This window comes from Aegilops tauschii, chromosome 3 (genome assembly GCF_002575655.3).
Source record: "Aegilops tauschii subsp. strangulata cultivar AL8/78 chromosome 3, Aet v6.0, whole genome shotgun sequence".
NCBI lineage: Eukaryota > Viridiplantae > Streptophyta > Magnoliopsida > Poales > Poaceae > Aegilops > Aegilops tauschii.
Window position 1 is genome coordinate 608,906,846 of NC_053037.3, and position 18,431 is coordinate 608,925,276.

Below are 18,431 nucleotides of genomic sequence, written 5' to 3' on the forward strand. Positions count from 1 at the left end.
CATGCTCCAACGCGACGCGGAGGCGCTCCGGCTCGAGGAGGAGGAGGAGGAGGAGCGCGCGCGGCTTGCCGCAATGCCGCCGCCCCAGCAGGCGCCGGAGGAGGCTGCCTTGGCAGCGTACCAGGCGGCGTTCGGGTGGGCTGGCCTTCTCCGGTCTTCATCGACCTCACCGACGACGGCGACGTCGACGGCAAGGGCAAGGCCGACGACGTCTAGGGCAGCGTGCCGGGCGGCAGCAGGTGGGCGCAGACTTTTTTTTAATGTTTTTTTTAATGTTTATTAGATTTAGGTGGACTTTGGCCGGCGTTTGACCGGCCATTTTATGTTTAATTATGTTTATTTCGTGCAATTTATTATTTTTTTCACGGCGGCATATTTGGGTCGGCCTCCCCGTTGGGCCGTGAAACCGACCCATTTTAAAATGCGGACGCGCACATCCGCTGGCCGACCCAAATGGACAAAAAGCGGACAAAGCACGCGTCCGTTTGGATCGCCTCGTTGGAGTTGCTCTTATATACACAATTATTACACATGATCACGGCGCACAACCGGACAAGCCAGCCAGCCAGGCTCCTGATTAAGCCAAATGAGTCGTGGTCACTGTGATTATAAATGGGAAAAGATAACAAATGTTTTGGTGACCTAACCGGGACAGCGAGCATGATTTGTATGCCATGCATGCATCTGTCACTTCATTCTGACAGCTCGAGATTACATATGAACAGCTTATATTCAGTTCAGCTCGTTATGTCCGTTCCGTGCCGATGATCCTTGATGGCAACGGGCCGTGTTCTCTGATTTATTTGTGTTCTGTCGTAGTATCGTCTAGGAAAATATCTATCAGTACGTTACGAAATTCATTTGATATGCAACCAACGATGAAAATCAAAATCGTACTACAAATAACCATTTTGTTTTCCCGGTACGTATTTCAACTAAGATCTCCAAGAGGACCCCCAGCCTTTTGCATAGCCTTGAAAATTCGCAAGGAAAAGTAAGATCGTTTTGGCTGGCACACGTACGGCCGGACAGCGACCAAAAGGCTGCCGCTTCGATTTATGTCGCAACCCAGTTCATAGTTTCACACATCGCAATTCACAACGACGGGACCGTGATGCCCCTCCGCAAGCTCGTGGGTGCATTAACAAATCGATTTCAGATCTATCAGCTAGTACTATTTAATTTGAGTTCAGTATATGGAGTGGACGCATTGTATTGAGTGATTAATTCTACTTGCTTTTAGAAGAACATATGTTTGGTTTAGTTGGTCCTTGCCCTTATCCTATTTATTATATTCATTTACTAATAATTACTAATAGTTAGGCGAGAATGTATTTTCAATGCAAGAAGGATTTGACAAACTACCAAGCTTTTTCTACTAGCTATGCAGAGATCGAGCGTGTGCTCCCACATAATTCTATAGGGATATATGAGATCGAGAGTATGAAATTTTGTTTACTCACTTTAAATTGTGTATCCGTTTTTCGCTGGAGTCGAAAATCCTGCATTTTTTATATCATGTTTTGTATTCTCTTTATGTTCTATTTGGAACCAACAAAAATTAACTTTTATTCGAAACGAAATTTTCTCTATTTTTATATGTCTACAGTTGTTTTTTGTTAATAACTGGGTAGACAGCTCACCGCCAAAGAAAGAAAGAAAGCGGTTGATGGAGATTCTCTCTTATGCTGACGACGACGAGGAGGACGCGTCAAGTCTTGCTAATCAGAGTCACCTAGCCACTGTTTGTTTCCAAGAAAAACCGCACCCCCTTATAAATCAAGTTTGTTTCCGGATTTTAAATTTTGTCAAAATCCCAGGTCATTTGCAAGCTGTGGAAAAGAACAAGCTCAAACCGTTCGTCAAAAGATAAATTTGCTAATTTAGTTGCCCATTTTCACTTATTTTTGCCCAAACCACAAATAGCTTATGTATATCTTGAAGGAAAAAACTTTTCAACTCAACTCTAAGCTTTCTAAAATAAAAGGAGCAACACAAAAAATGGGGGATATGGTCCCAAAGCACAAAATTCACTTTTTTTTTTCTTCCGAAAAGGGGATTACCTCGGCCTCTGCATCAGAAAGTCCACAGTCCTAACGGATAAAGACTACATATGCACCCATGTCGGCTCCCATCCATAAAAAAGAAAAAAGAAAAGAAGAAAAAGGAGCAACGCTCAACTTTCCGCCATCGGCCACCACAAATCTGATTTGGAGTGACGCGTTTGGTAACGAACGGGATCGATATGATGTTTACCACCCTGACCGTCCGTAGAAGTTGAGAGCATCCATCGGCCGGTGTCGGGTTCGACTCGCCACCATCTTCAACAGAAAGTGATGGACGGAGATTCTCTCAGTCAGGACCGACCTGAGACAGCGACGCGTACGTCGATCGTCTAACCCGATATACTACTTTTCCTCATTATTAATTTGTAAATCCTCTCTTGCTCCAAGCTAAGCTAATAGTAGGTTCTTTACTGTTGATCCCTGTTTGTCATGCATGTCAGTAGGATGGCACAGTTTAATCAACCAATCACTTGGGATTATTGTGTATTAGACGAGACAGCTACGTACGGAGCCTCTCCGGCCAACAACTGGTCCGTATACCACCCTGAAGAGAAAGTGACCGACGGACGGCCCATCCATCCCAGGACTATAACGACGATGGGTCGACGTACGTACGCGCCAAGGATTGTCATCGATCGGTCGGCTAATTCAATCCATTTAATTTGATTGCCACTGCATATGGTATATTCCAGACGCGTAGTTAATCAGCTGTCACTGCTTATAGGTCCATCGGTTCACGGCATTGCGCGGTGCTTTCCGCCGCAAAGTCTGCTCTGCTCTGGGTGACGCGTACGACGTACGTACGTCTGGAGTGGCCAAAGAAGATTTACCCGAAATATATGTGGTGTAGTGGACCGATGGCGTCTCGAATCCGTGCGTGCATTTCGATTCGGGCGACAAGCTGACAACGCGCTTGACGGTTCGATTCCAATCCAAAAGGAAAAAAAGAGACGACGACGTCGTTGTTCGTTGTTACCGTCTACTTGTACTTGGACGGACGACTTGAGAGAGAGAGGACGCGTGATTCTCACCCAAGTCTCTCTTGAACCAACGTTCCTGGGTGGCTGCGGCGTGGGCCCACGAGGATCCCGTCCGGGGACACCCCTTCCTTGCTGCGTGCTCTCGATCGCCACCGTGCTCGCGAGGGACGGGACGGGACGGGACACAAAGTGCCTTCTGCAGGGTACGTACGTACACCTTGCATGCCATGCACCTCCTCCGGATTCACGCGAAACTGAAACGGGCTCTCTCTCGCGGCTAGCTTATCTATTATACTACACACATTTTCTTTCTTAATTATTATTATGAGCAAACAGATTGTGTCTCTTTTTTCAAGATCCCAATCTATTGTACAGACCCGCCAAAATTATAAAGCACCTCGGACAGCATTAAAAATTACAATGATGTCCTAGACCACCGAACGACTACTACGGCAGACAAACAATCCGCCGACGCACCACCGTCTCTGCTCCCTCCCCTGTCAGAGCCGGCTTGACATTTTCGACGACAACAAGGACTGTGTTTTGTTATGTTTTGAAGATAGGCCATCTGTTTCTTCTGCATTTTTTTCAAGGCCATTTCTTGCCCAAGAGCACGAGGCATGTAAAACCAAGTGAACCGTAAGTTCGTCATGTAATGTTCACTGCGCGCCCTACCCCCGGCCCTGGTGTGAGTATAGTCATGCCTTACCTTACACTTTCTTCGCATGGAAGCAAGGATCAATATCAAATGTGTGTTAGAGCTACGGCGGTTGTATAGTTCTTTATTTCTTAATAACTTGTGCTCGATGTGATCTTTGATTATTAATTTCTCCTTGTGTTCGTGTGTTTAAGCATGATTTATACATAATTGTCATTCGACAAAGGACACAAAACGGCGATCTTCTACGGATGAGACAATGACTCGAACAGAAGAATCTCAAGAACACATGGCTACAACTCAATGGACTCCTTTGTAGGTCAAACCGGTTAGATCATGGCTTAAAAATATTCATTTAATGGACAAAGTTGTGAGACGCGGGGCGTGTATGCATTGCACCATGGTAAATATTTCTCGAACCGAGTCTTAAAACACTATGGAACGTGGAGGAGGAGCGCTATGAGGGCTCCCGGAATTTTGGAGAGATGAAAGATTTTTTTTGTGAACTTTCAAGGATTTCCTCTTCGCCATGTAGGCAGAGAAGTGAATTGTGCAGCCCATAATCGTGGTAGGGAAGCACTAAATTGAATAGATCTGGTTGAAACTTTCGCTGTAATCCCTACTCATCTGACTGATATTGTTTGATCGGATTTGAATCGTCTGAACAAATAAAACAGAAATCTTATCTGGATGACGTTTGCTGGGAGAGAGTGGCATTTCGATTGTTTCTGCTGACAGTTTTAGCTGTATGAGGTGTGACAATTTCTTCGGGGTGACATGACATTTCCTAGGAGGACGGCAGTTTTGAGCTTCATCCCGGAAAATGACATGCCATTCCAAATAATCTATCACCCCGCACACAAATAAAAATGTCAACAAAATATTGCAAACGCTACTCCTCTTAGCCAAGGGGGTCCTAAATAAAATGCCTTGAGGGAGGTTCTAAAAAAAAGTCTTAAAACACGTAATAATGATACATGTCGGATCAATTTGTGTCGTCAGACTTCAAGTCTAAGACTTGACATTGATGCTTGCGTTTTTCTGAATTTATTTCGCGTCTCTCCGCAATGTGTGTTTAGGGACGGTATGTGAAGGCATCTGTGGCAACTTCATCTGTGGCAACTTCATCGTCGGTCTAGGAGGAGTTGCCGCCAACAATCTCAAAAAGGTCAAGCGCTAGAAAAATAAGGCAAGCGGAGAGGAGAGGGGGCGGGGCAGAAGAAAAGGAAAAGCCGAGGGGCAAATTTGTACGCGACCACCGCTCCTTCCTTTCTCGTCTCCCTCTTTCCATCCTTTCCTTCCTTCTGCCTCGCGCCTCCCTCCCAATCCCAAATCCCAATCCTTCCTTCCGCCGCCGCAGCTCGATCCGACGCCGCGCCGGAGCCGCTCCTGGTGCGAGGAGGAGGCGGCAGCCCACACGACCGAGCCACCGATCCCTTATATGTAATGGACGCCGACGAGCCGCCAGAGCCCACAAAAACCAAGCGCGTCCGGCTCCCACCCCCGCCGCTGCCCGTCTAGCTAGGGTTTCCGGTTGCTTCTCCCTTCGCCTCCTCATCGCCCGGCGAGCGGCCCCCCGACCATGGGCTGCGCGCCCTCGCACGACGCCTTCAAGGCCACCGCGGCCGCCGCGGCCAGGGAGACGCTGCGCCGGGCCACGACGGGGGCCGCCGCCGCCTCGTCCTCGCGGCGGGCGCGGGGCCCCGCCGCGCAGTGCCGGCAGCGGGTGGCGCTGATCCGGGCCGCGGCGGACAGGCGCTTCGCGCTGGCGGCGGCGCACGCGGCCTACTTCCGCTCGCTCGTCGCCGTTGGCGGCGCGCTGCGGCGCTTCGCCGCGGCCGCGCTGCTCCCGGCCACCCCCGACCCCGCCGCCTCGCCCGTGCTCACCCTTCCGCCGTCCCCCGACGCCAAGCCGCCGCAGCCCGCCGTCGCCTCCTCCTCCGCCGCCGCCGCGTCGAGCCTCCCGCCGTCCCCGGACTCCTCCTCCTCCACCGTCTCGCCCCTCTCCCACTCCCTCTCCGACTCCGACGACGACGAGAACGAGCACCTCCACGCGCTCGACCACTCCCGTCGCGCCCGCGTCCGCGGCCACGCGCCGCCCCCGACGACGCAGCACCACCGCCACCACATGAGGAACTCCGCCACCGTGCCCACGGTGGTCTACGAGGACCCCTACGCCGAGTACGCCGAGGGCGCGGCCAGCTACGGCTACGGGTCCGCCTACACGTACGGCCCCTACGGCGAGCCGGTCGCGGAGGAGGCGAGGCCGCGCGGCCCGCCGCCCACGCCGCCGCCCCCGGAGGCCTCGCCGTGGGACTTCTTAGACCTCTTCACGCCCACGCCCTACGACCAGTTCCTGGAGGACTACCCGCGCGGCATGCCCGGCGAGACCGCCGACGCGAATCGGAATCTGCCCACCAGCAGCCCCAATTACGCCAATTACGCCGAGCTGAGGAGGATGGAGGGGATCCCGGAGCTTGAGGACGAGTCTAAGCTGGAGCCGTCAACCTCGGCCGTCGTTCAAGATCAGAACGTGAAGGGGAACAGACCAGCTCCTGGTCCTGCCACCAATGCCGCCCCTCCCAAGGGCACCTCCTCCACTGAGGTGAAGCTGCAGAGCAAGGGATCACCTGGTGCCAATGCTGAGGCGAATAAGCCGCTCTCAAGGAACGATTCAGTGCCGAGCAATGCCGGCTCCGATACGAACAGCAAGAAAGGGGGCAGGAGCGATGCAGTGAGCTTGAACGGCGCCAACTTTGGTGACATTGCTGGCGGCAACTCCTCCGAGAACAAGAAGAAGAAGAAGGGTGTACCATTTGGTGAGAATGGTGACAACATTGTCGGCAGCAGCTCCACCGGGAAGAAGGGTGCTGCGGTTGATGAGGCCGGGTCGATTGTCGATGCAGATGGCGCTGGGGGGAGCCACGGCAAGTCAGTGCGGTCGGCCATGACAGTGAGCAGCGAGTCCTTCTCGCCGTTGCACAATGGGGAGAGAGATGTCGTGGAGGCGATGGAGGAGGTCAAGGAGCGATTCGAGGAGGCGCTGCATTGCGGCGATGAGGTCTCCAGGATGCTCGAGGTGGGGAAGGTGCCTCACCGGACGGCGCCTAAAGTTCTTAGATGTGGGTAATGGAAATATTTCATTGGAGCAACACATGTCTGAAATTTTGTTATATATGTGCAAGTGCATTGAAAGGTGACTGACATATTATGTTGTTTCTGCAGATTTCTCCTCCAGGGTGATGGAGCCTATGTCGCTTAGTGTGCCGTCCTCTTCTTACTGCGTTCCAAAGCGGGAAAGGCGCTCAAGGTTACCGAGCACTTCAGCTTCATCGGCCAATGGCGGAGGAAATCGCAACGGAAGTCTCTGTTCAACTCTGGAGAAGCTCTGTGTATGGGAAAAGAAGCTATATCAGGAGGTTAAGGTGAGAACATTTGAGGCCACATCAACAAGCTACAAGCGTCCATTCATATTATCTCTTTATTTACTGCCAAAATATGTGTTGAAAAAGGTTAGGTGATTGTTCTAGGATGAAGAGAAGCTGAGGACTCTGTATGAAAAGAAGTACAACAGGCTGAAGTCGCTAGACGAACAAGGGGCAGAGCCGGATGCGATAGAGACGGCCAGATCGTCGGTGCGGGACTTGCGGTCGAAGATCACCATCAACATCAAAACAGCCAAGGCTTTCTCGTCGAAGATAGAGAAAATTCGGGACGAAGAACTGTACCCTCAGCTCGTTGATCTTATCCAGGGGTATGATGAAGTTCCCCTCCTGGTTCTAGTTGTTGCACAACTTCATTGTCTGACAGAACAAAACCTTTAAACTGACCACACTCATTGCTGCTCTTGTTTTTGTTCAATCAAACACAGATTGCGGAGGATGTGGAAAGCAGTTCTGGAATGCCATGAGAAGCAGCTGTCGGCCATAAGGGACAGCAGGCTGCACCTGCTCAAGGCGAGGACCGTGAGCCAATCCGCCGCCGCCACATTGGCCACGCTGGAGCTGGAGAGGGAGCTCACGAAATGGTACCGCTGCTTCAACAAGTGGACCAGCTCGCAGAGGTCTTATGTGGAGGCACTGAATGGATGGCTGAGGAGATGGTTCCCGGAGGTGCAGGACGAGCAAGACGCGCCGGACGGCGCCCCGCCTTTCTCCCCGGGCAAGCTCGGCGCCCGGCCGATATTCATCGTGTCGAACGACTGGTTCCGGGCCATCGATCTGGTGCCCAAGAGCGACGCGCTGAAGTCGATCGACTACTTCTACAAGCTCGTCCATGAGCTCAGGAAGAGGCAGGAGGACGAGGACCGGCAGAAGAGGAAGGTCGACCACGCCTCCAGGGACTACAACAAAAGGCGCGAGGCCCTGCAGCGAGAGCTTGGCCCGGGCACGGGCACCGACATGGTCACCCTCCCGGAGAACCGTGGTGATCACACCGTCGATCTGCACAAGATGAGGAGGAAACTGGACAACGAGATGGCCAAGCACGACGAGGTGGTGAGGCATGTCCATTTTGCGGCGTCGGCCACTCTGCCGGTCGGCTTCGTCCCCGCGCTGGAGCAGATCGTCGGCTTCTTCCATGGCAACCTGCAGGTCTACGCGCGCATCAGGACCAACGGCGCCGGAGCTCACGGGGCGCCTACAGAGGTTCGCCGGCCACACCTTGGCTGATGGCATTGTTTTAGCAGACAGTTTTGTTGTGACTGGGGTGGTAGAGGAGGAGAGGGGGTAGTGCTGGAGAGAGATTTTGTGTATAGATGATCATTGGTTCATTCTGGGGATTAGGCCTTAGTTCCTACGAACGATTATGGTGGTAGATTAGATAGAATGTTAGTGTTTTGCAGAGGTTTTTACTGATGGTGCCTGGCTCACCCATTGCTCAGTTAGAGGGAAGCTGCAAATGTTTCAGTGGTGCTCCAACTCCAATTAATACTGTACATCGTTACATGATACTTCATCAACTTACTAATCGATCTTCATCTCAGCAATGTGTTTGAGAGAGCTAATAGTTCACATTGTGTGACTAAGAATGCGCTACTTCGCACTATGTTTTTAATTAACTGTGAATCCTAATGACAACTCCCATGAAACACAAACGGCATGGCTTCATTGCATTATTCCAGGATCTAAAAAACACGAATGTATATATATGTACACAAAAAACAGCGAGCGTCGGTTCATCGTCGTCGCCTTTTCCTTTACATTCGTGCCTACTACTGACCCCTAAGCGCGACGGATCCTCCATGGTCTCCTCACTGGACCCAGCATTACAAATAAGCTTCAGTCATCCACATGCCTGAAACTGAAAACTGTGGCAGCACCACCTACCCCTCCCGCCAGGCCATCTAAAAGAGGTGGATGTCCAGGTATAGCACATGCATTCTCAGCATCTCCTGAACAATTCCGCTGCGTTCCAGCTACCTCGCCCGTGAGATTCTATTTCGTCGTGGGGCACACTGCCCCGCGAAACGCAACTTCTGTTGATAGGGTCCCGGTTCGGTTGCCTGTAGCAGTCACAGCCAGGGGTGCATGCAGTTACGCGGTGCTGGCATGAACCGCCTCGTCTGAAGAATCGTCCGCCTTGGCATTGGCATTGGCGTTGGCCCTGGCCGCGGCGACGGACCTCATCATTTCTTGTTGTCGCTTGTACTCAGCCGCGCGGCGGGTGCTCTCCATCGAGATGAGGAGAACCGTCATGTCAGCTGGGCTCACGCCACCGATCCTGCCAGCCTGGCCTAAGGTTTGTGGCCTTACCTGCAGATTCATCATCCAAATAAGAGTTGTATCGGACGCAATCGTAAAACCAGAACGCCCTGCTTAGAATAGCACAGCGCTGCAGTCGACAGGTTTTAACCACTTGGTTCAGTGTGTGTGTGCATGACAGAGAAGTTCAGGCAGGATGTGGTCAAGCAGATCAAATTTGCAGCGCTGAAATCTTGAGGAAATGTTGGGCAAAAAAGGAAGGCATCTTAAGATTCCCACACCATCGATTATATCACACAAGACTGAAGTGCACACAACATGTGTGTTGTTGCTAAATTTTTTTTTGAGTCGATGTTGTTGCTAAATTAAGGACTGAATAAAAAAGTGCATGCCCCTGGGTTATTATTGGCAGGTTATCTTATGTAAGGCTCTTGAACATATTCTAAATACTACTCCAGAAAGAGCAAATATACTGTAGAAGCAGATGCTTCTCATACCTTGGAAAGTTTCTCACGAGCTTCAAGGGATAGATTTAGCATCGAGTGGTAATCCAAGTCTTCAGGAAGTTTCCTGTGTTCCTGATTTATAATCTGAAGAGGAGGTTTTTCAAGTAGCAATAATGACAGGATTAAATAACTGAACCTATCAAAGTCAATGGAGCTGGTCTTTTTCTTAAGAAAAGCAAGAATAAAAAACTTAAACCCCTGACATTCTATATTACAACGGAGAAAGGTACAGAATCAGCTACAGTTACAAAAGAGCTAAAAACAAGTTCCTCAACAGAGAAAAAGAACATGCATAGCACGACAGATACTTGCACAACAAGTGCAATATGCATCACTGCCAGGCTTCTTAAACATGTATTTACCATTTCTCTTGCACTTGAAAGAAGTTCCCTTGCATATTTAATTCGAACAAAATGACATGACCATAAGCAAATTACCTGTTGTAATTGACTCTGCTGTCGTGCTATGAAACCTTCGTACTTGATATCAATCTCTACGCAGTCTTTCTCAATGGAAGATAAATGCTCATTTCCATATCCGTGCTTGTCCAGAAGTTTATACTGTACATGTGGCTTTTTCAGTATGGCTTCAAGTGTCGATGACTCCTTTACAGGTTGGTTTGATACTGCAGTAACTTCGGCAGCAAATTCAACTCCTGCAAACGGAATACTTGATTATAGAACCAGAAACCATGCTTGTAAATACACGAAGAGAATAGATCTTAACAATAATAATATAATATTTCTGAACTCCGCATAAAATATGTGGCAATGCAGCTTCGAAAGTATATAAAGCTTACCCGATACTCTTGTATGCTTCAATCGTTCTTTTTCTTCTTTAATGCGGGCTTGCTTTGACTTATAAAGCTCCCAGCGTCTATCATCTATTAAACCAATCTCTCTCCCAAAAGGGGTCAACCGACTATCGGCATTATCGGATCGAAATAGTAGACGGTGCTCTGAACGACTGAATGTACACAAGTGCCAACAACAAAAATTATCAGTCAAACTGTGATTCAAAGAGTCATTAGATTATTTAAATGGTAAGTTCATTGATTCCTTCTAATTGACAATATTAGACAACATAAAACATCACAGCATGCTGTCAGTAAAGTTCTTCTGGCTTGTTCCTTCAGAAAACAAGTGATTTGTAATTATGGCTCTATTTTTCTTCATAATGAATGAGCAGTGCTCATGCTGAGTTTCTCGAAGATCTATAACATCTTTCGAGCATAGTTTTGTAACTTTTGTCTAATTTTATGCTCTGCATTTAACTAGCCCTTTCTGATGCAGTCCTTGGTGAGAATCATGGCCGTTACTCTATGGTTAACAAAACTTGCCACTACAATCCTTGGCACACAAGGGTTTGCCACTTCATATCTCATTGAAATGTGGCCCCTGGACCCACGTGTTTGTGAGACATCAATTTGCAACTCCATGAATGCCAACAAATTGAGTGGCAAACCCTAAAAGTTGGCATGGAGCCTTGTAGAATTATACAGATTCTAATATTCACTGTTAAATACAAATACTATGTCACATTGCTTTGTCTTAATATTTATGAGCCTGCAACTATGTTTTTTCCATCAGACCATTTAAGCATTAATACCAAGAGCTGTTGTATTGATAACCCATACCTTGTTAACATGCGATAAGGCTCCCTAAGATCTTTTGTAACAAGATCATCAATCAGAGTCCCAATGTAACTGCTTTCCCTCTCAAGAACGATTAGTGGCTTTCCATCAGAATGTCTAGCTGCATTGATTCCTGAAACTATACCCTGTAATAAAAGTGAGCAAGATTAGGATCCAGAAAATCAGGTTCAATCAACCATATGTCCTGAAATGGGCATATCAGAAGCGATGAACACACCTGAGCCGCGGCTTCTTCATATCCTGTTGTTCCATTAATCTGACCAGAGAAGAACAAGCCCTCGAACCTTTTTGTCATAAGCGATCTTGAGCACTGATAAGCAGGCAAGTAATCATATTCAACAGCATAAGCTGGCCTTAGCATCACACAGTTCTCCAGTCCTGGCAGTGTTCTCACAAGTGGTAATTGCAATCTCTCAGGAAGACCAGTGGAAAAGCCCTGTATGAGGTGTATAAATGGTCTAAGTTGTAGATTTTGAGTAACACAATGATGCAGAAAATATCGTTTTTACACAAAAATTACATAGATAAGAACAAGTGATACCAAATCTCAAACTGAAAACAATTGGTGAAAAAGGAAAAATATACAGAATTGGGGGGGGAGAGAGAAACCTGTAGATATAGCTCAGGGACATCTCTACCCTCCGGTTCAAGAAACACCTGATGAGATTCTTTATCTTTGAACCTTACAATCTGTAACAAACAAATATACGGTTATGTTTTGGACTGTGATCAGCAAAAAAGTTAATCTATATAGGAAAAACTAGTTTTTCTTTCCATGATCTTTTCAAGTTTAGGTCGATTACACATAATAGGTCAAAACATAATCTTTTGTCGAACAAAGTCACAGAACAAAAATGTCCATGATATAATACCTTGTCTTCAATTGCTGGGCAGTACCTTGGTCCCTTTGCTTCAACCCAGCCACCATACGTTGGTGTTTCATCCAAGTTGTCTGTAACAATCTGGTGTGTCTCTTTTGTAGTTCGCGTTAAATAGCAGCACATTTGTTCCCTCTCAACGTGAAGTTCAGGATCAAAACTAAACCAGCCTACCTGTTTCAAGAGGCACCATCAATGCAGATAACCAAGAAAATATAATCACAAGAAAACAATATTTTCACATGTTCTACACACCTCTTCATCACCATGCTGGGCTTCCAATCTAGAAAAGTCAACTGTTCTGCGATCAATTCGTGGTGGCGTGCCAGTTTTTAAACGGTCAGTTTCAAAACCCAGATGCTGCAAGTTTTCAGTAAGTCCCTGAGAAGCTGACTCTCCAGCTCGCCCTGCAGGCATTGATGTCCTACCAACCCAAATCTTACCACTCATAAATGTCCCGGTGGTAAGTACAACAGATGGTGCATAAAAGTCCATGCCGAAGAAAGTGTGAACACCCTCAACACTATCATTCTTGCCTATCATAACTTCTGTAGCCATTGCCTCTCTAATGAAAAGATTTTGTGTGCTGAAAATAGCATGTGCAACAACAAGTAAGTAGCATGAAAAGATACCAGACTAATAAATATGCCGGCAACAACAATAAATATATAGATTAGATGTCATAATAGCCTTGACATTGCTTTTTTCAGTTGATAATGAGAAAAATCTGCACAACAGGTTCACCTTTACGATTCTGGGAGTCAATATGCGGGAGAAAACATTCATCTACTCAAATAGTAATACCTACATAGTCTTTGGTCAGGAGTAACACTACGACATGCCAAATTAGGGAGGTTGATATGTTTTGTAGCTTATAAATAATAATAAGATCGTGATTCTGTCAGAAGCACCTAAGAATATACATATGAAATATGTGATTTAGTTGAGAGACCAGCAAAATGAATATTCATCTTTACATAGCACTAACCACTTACTTTGTCAACAGAATGAATATTTTTGGCTAAGTGTGCAAGTTATGACAAGTTTGTTTTGTATATACTGACCTTTCTACAACTTTCCTCATCTCCATTGCATACTCCCTCTTATCGGTCTGAGCACGCAGTGCACGGACAGCAGGACCTTTTGAGCTGTTCAGCACACGCTTTTGCAAATAGCACCTATCAGAAGAAGAGGTAATGAGTATATACCAAAAGATCTCTGTTGATTTGGTAGCATTGCAAGTTTCTCTCAGCCCAAAACCCCAGCCACAAGCACAAAAGGCATGAAATGATTTGTCTGTGTAAACAGGAGCAGATTTAACTTCCTACCTATCTGCAATCTTTCCAATATCACCGCCAAGGGCATCTACCTCATGGACAAGTTGAGACTTTGCAGGCCCGCCCACGGCGGGGTTGCAAGGCTGTATAACATATCAGGGAGAAAAATGAGTCAGCAGAAATGCATTTTTGGTGCCTGGAATGTCGCAAAACTGACAGACAGCTCCTTGACTAAGGATCCTTCCTTAGCTCTTTATAGCATATACTCCCTCTGTTCCTTAATATAAGTCTTTTTAGAGATTCCACTATGGACTATATACGAAGCAAAATGAGTGAATCTACACTCTAAAATATGTCTATATACATCAGTATGTAGTTTGTAGTGGAATCTCTAAAAAGACTTATATTTAGGAACGGAGGGAGTAGAAATTTGCAACCGCCATATTGAAGTTCCCTTCTACTGCAAATTCAAACAGCTTTGTCTTATGTAGTTATCTAGCCCTTGATCAGATACCCACCAACATCAAAATTTGTAACAGAACCTGTGTGCTGCAGCCTACAGATACACTAACATATCACAGTGTTGCACATTGTTCACTCTTACAGCAGCACATGGTTTAATGGCTCGATTCTGGGTGCAAGGAACTTCATTACAGACCTGAACTACAGTACATCGCAAGGATTCGATGCAGGGACGGAGCCAGGAAAGAGCCATTGGTGTCAACTAACACCTATGCTTTCTCGTGTTGCTCTTAGAAATGTCCATGCATCACAGCTTTTGACACCATTGATTAGCACATTATATGGTAAGATTACTGCACTGGATGTATGCTAACCCCCCCATTGAACATTATTCCTGGCTTACTCGCATCCATCCATCCAGCACATGAACTCGGTTGCATATTTTTCTTATGAGCTATTATGGATAGAAAGATGAGAAACTAAAAATTTACACGAATCAAAAGGATATGCCAGCACGCTACTGCAGAAACCTGAACTGAGAACTGTAACGGAGCTCGGCCGAGCGCAGCAAACCTGCCAGGCGATGCGGTCGATGTTGAGGGTGAGGAGGAGGGTGCGGGCGCCGAGGCGGGCGGACGCGAGCGCGGCCTCGCAGCCGGCGTGGCCCCCTCCGACCACGATGACGTCGTACCGCTCCCGCAGCGACTCCAGCCTCCCTCCCGGACCTGGCGCCACGGCTTAAACGCGTCAATGGCAACCCCTCGTTCCTCGAACCGTTCGGGGGCAGGGGAGTGCGGGGAAGGGGGGCGTTACCGTTGGGGGCGGAGGAGGAGGCGGCGGCGGCGGCGGTGGAGAGGCGCGGGCGGCGCGGGCGCCAGGACGGCGAGGGGAGGGGGCGGGTGAAGGGGCCGGAAGAGAGGAAGGACGAGAGTCCCGCGGCGGTGGCCGGCGGGCGGAGGCGGAGCAGCATCGCCGGAGACGGTGAGGGGGAGAGGGAGCGGCCTATCTGCGCTCTGCTCTGCTCGCGGCTGTGGCTCTCGCTCCGGATGCAGATTGAAAGGGAGATCTTGCAAAAAGGACCCTCAGAATATGGGAGTGTGGTAAATTCATCCTCCGGCATTTATTTTTAAGTCCTATGTTATTTCAGTAAATTATACTAGTAGAAAGTCACCGCATACCACATAACCACTTTGTGAAGATTCTCAAAACCCCACCATATTTGAGACAGCTCGTCTCTTGCAGCAGTGTTTATGTTTGTTTGTATTTTGACACAAACGCCCGTAAAAAGGGCCCGCACGTCAAGGTCGGCATGGCCAGTCGTGACTCGTGACAATCATCCGAGAGGGGGCCAATTTCAAACAGAAAACATAACATATGCATGAATACACAATCAATAATAGCTGCTTCATTCTTCTTCTTTTTGAAAAAGGACTGCATGCATGATATGTACCTGAAACGAAATCCAAATATCGTTCACACTTTTCCAACTCAAATTTCGTTAATCGACGCAATCAGAACATGACTGACTGAGTGAGTGAACATCTGAATCAAGTCTTACATAAACATCATCTGAACATCTCTGAAACAATTTTCTTTAAGAACATTTGGAAAATACCTTGCTCTGCTTCTTTAGTCCTCAGAAGCACTTCATTGTTCAGCTCATTGACAGTCGTCACATTGGGCCGTGCAGGTCCGCAACTGTGACGGCATCAAGCCGCCGATGATGATCGGTGACGAGCAACACACAGCGGCAGCACCATATGAAGAGAAGGGAATCAGAAGCGGTGGCATGTAGAAGTAGCCATTGCTAGTGCAGCAGCAAGCAGGCGGCGCGGCGAAGGTTGGAAATTAAAGAATCGATGGAGTGGACGAGAAGGGAAAGAACAAGATTGAGGATTGAGACTTGGGGGGAAGGCCTGGAATTTCACTAGCCATGGTGGTGAGTCATGGAGAGACACACGGTTTCAGTTGATTTGAAGAAGGCATGGATAATTGTGAGATGTTGAGACCAATGCTTAGTAGAGTCAAATAATATAAAACTTTTGGAAGGGGGGTCGCAACCCTGTTTGGCCTCCGTTAGGCTCTGCCAATGGACATGGCGTGCCTCAATGGAAAAATATGATGCGGTGGACAGCAGCCCACAAGGCGGGTCGCCTTCTTCTTCCTCTGTGTCCAGCGTCCTCCTGCAGTCACCGCCTCACCCTCCCGTCTAGGGCCAAGGTAGTGAGCGTGTTGGTGTTGGCATTGAGACTTGAGAGGTGGGACCCATGTAAACCTCATCATATTTTTCACAGTGGCAGGTCATGTTGGTCCTCACGAGTGGTCTCCTTTTGTTACATCTCGTATTAAAATGCTAACAACAGTCAGTGTCTGTAACCTAGATGCCTCAAATACATAGATTTTTTAGAAGTCATAGTAGTGGCGTTTTTCTTAAAATTTTGATAGAGTGGTTTTACAAAAAATGAAATCTCAATGCACTTTTTTCACGATAGCAAAGAAACTTTTAATTTGGGGTTCTTTTCACAATCGTAATGCAACAATGGCAGATACGGCAATAAACTTTGTCACACAAAATAAGGGTTGGCACATGGAAAACCGCTTTGGGGCAGCCAGCACAATGGTCGGGCAAACAGGCGATCATTCTATGTTTCAAAATATAAGAAGATTTTTACTTTTGACAGTTTTCAACACACGACTTTGGCTAAGACGTATAGCTAAAAAAGTGAAAATGTGCATGAAATAAAAGGTATTTTGCAAGATAAATATTGTGACATCATTCTTATGTGTTCAATCTGTATATATGTGTGCATATTAGTGCTCAAAGTTCTAAAAGATTGACAACATGCAAATAACGTGACATAATTTGGGAAGGATGGAGAAGTAGCCAATACACTATTAGTTACCAGGTGATACTCCACGCAATGCTGCAGCAATTAGTTGCAATATATTCAATACAATTTGGTTGTATGGAACATGGATATTTGAACTAATAATATGATAGCTGGAATAGGAATTTATTGTACACAATTTGATTATTGTGTAGTTATAAAGCAATTATTGAATATAAATAACATAATATAATGGAAATGGTTGGGCTTTTCCCATGCATGGTTACTTATTGAGGTGGGCATTTCCGTGCATGTTGAAAGAAATAAGTTCGTGGAGATCAACTATTTAGTTATATAGGATTGTGTATATAAGATATCTAATGGAAAACAAAGTCCAATTCGTAGAAGAAAGTTCACACAACGTACCAAAGTACTCCCTCCTTTAGGAAATACAGACGTTGTTTTAGTAGGTAGTAGCAATAGAGACAAAACAACAATCTAATTGATGTGTCTGTTAGTTTAATTAGGTTGCTATTCTCTTTATCTTTTTTTTTCAGATATGCTATTTGCTTGGGCTTAATCATACTCTAGAACCCGATGTCAAGATATTTCTCAAACCATACAATTTACACATAAATATACACTATAGTTTACACAATTATCATAATATTAATCCATAAAGACATGTAAATTTGTTCTTTTTATTTTTCATGTTTAATAGTGACATCTTGTTATAAAGAGAAAATAACTAATGCTACAAGATATAGCACAAACTTAGCATTGTGTGCGTGTATTCTTTTAAGTATGAATGTTTAAACTATATACATAATAAAGAATCGTACAACTAATATTTAGCAACATTGTTATGTGGTTAAGTATATAAATATAAATATATATTATTTAGGGTTGTAAATTTATATAAACAAATTATATAAACTAAAAATATTTAGTATAAATATTAGATTTTTAAATTCATGGCAATTAAATATCGTCTAGTATGAGCTATTTATTGTTAGGTTCGAGCATAGATCTGCCATGCGATCCGGTTGATGTGGAGGGTGAGGAGGGGGGTGCCGGCGCTGAGGTGAGCCAAAACGAGCGGTCTCGCAGCCGGCGTGGCCCCTCCTATCATGGGCGGAGATAGGCCCCAGGCAGCCCGGGCGGCGGCCTGGGGCGTGAGGCCCATCTCCTTCGAGCACTGTAGCAACTACTGTAGACCTGGACGAAGGCGGCCTTGGGCTTGGCCCAATTCGCCTGGGGCCGGCTTTGCTTCGTTGCCTGCCTGGGCAGCCATTTCTGACTTGGGCGAACCAACCGGCCGTCCGCCGCCTCTTCGCCCTACTTGGTCGAACACTAGGCGTGGTGCGTGACCTGCGTCCCTGCTCGCCGGCGCTGCCCACCGCCGCTGCCTGCCGTCTCC

General features: G+C 46.9%; 2 protein-coding genes across 2 annotated transcripts; one reads left to right on the forward strand and one right to left on the reverse strand.

Annotated features, from left to right (window-relative positions):
- The first annotated feature begins 4,909 nt into the window (after nt 1-4,909).
- Nucleotides 4,910-8,730, forward strand: LOC109774248 (uncharacterized). The gene is made up of 4 exons (XM_073511300.1): nt 4,910-6,826; nt 6,930-7,129; nt 7,235-7,458; nt 7,576-8,730. Exons 1-4 carry the CDS (start codon nt 5,287-5,289, stop codon nt 8,372-8,374), a joined length of 2,763 nt encoding a protein of 920 aa, XP_073367401.1. The 5' UTR covers nt 4,910-5,286; the 3' UTR covers nt 8,375-8,730.
- Nucleotides 8,731-8,788: 58 nt separating this feature from the next.
- On the reverse strand, nt 8,789-15,231 carry LOC109774238 (uncharacterized). Its single transcript, XM_020332950.3, has 13 exons — nt 14,997-15,231; nt 14,757-14,908; nt 13,773-13,864; nt 13,509-13,622; nt 12,700-13,030; nt 12,439-12,618; nt 12,176-12,256; nt 11,784-12,002; nt 11,549-11,691; nt 10,712-10,878; nt 10,350-10,567; nt 9,904-9,996; nt 8,789-9,457 (listed from the first exon to the last, which is right to left on the reverse strand). The coding sequence occupies exons 1-13, from the start codon at nt 15,151-15,153 to the stop codon at nt 9,239-9,241; spliced, it is 2,166 nt and encodes a 721-aa protein (XP_020188539.1). The 5' UTR covers nt 15,154-15,231; the 3' UTR covers nt 8,789-9,238.
- Nucleotides 15,232-18,431: the final 3,200 nt, after the last annotated feature.

Coding starts and splice junctions, on each gene's coding strand:
- LOC109774238 (XM_020332950.3), bottom strand. CDS start 15,153: ATGCTGCTCCGCCTCCGCCCGCCGGCCACCGCCGCGGGACTCTCGTCC. Junction 12,619..12,699: donor CCCAGCATGGTGATGAAGAG/GTGTGTAGAACA, acceptor CTCTTGAAACAG/GTAGGCTGGTTTAGTTTTGA. Junction 9,997..10,349: donor AGCAGAGTCAATTACAACAG/GTAATTTGCTTA, acceptor CCTCCTCTTCAG/ATTATAAATCAGGAACACAG.
- LOC109774248 (XM_073511300.1), top strand. CDS start 5,287: ATGGGCTGCGCGCCCTCGCACGACGCCTTCAAGGCCACCGCGGCCGCC. Junction 6,827..6,929: donor GGCGCCTAAAGTTCTTAGAT/GTGGGTAATGGA, acceptor TTGTTTCTGCAG/ATTTCTCCTCCAGGGTGATG. Junction 7,459..7,575: donor CTCGTTGATCTTATCCAGGG/GTATGATGAAGT, acceptor AATCAAACACAG/ATTGCGGAGGATGTGGAAAG.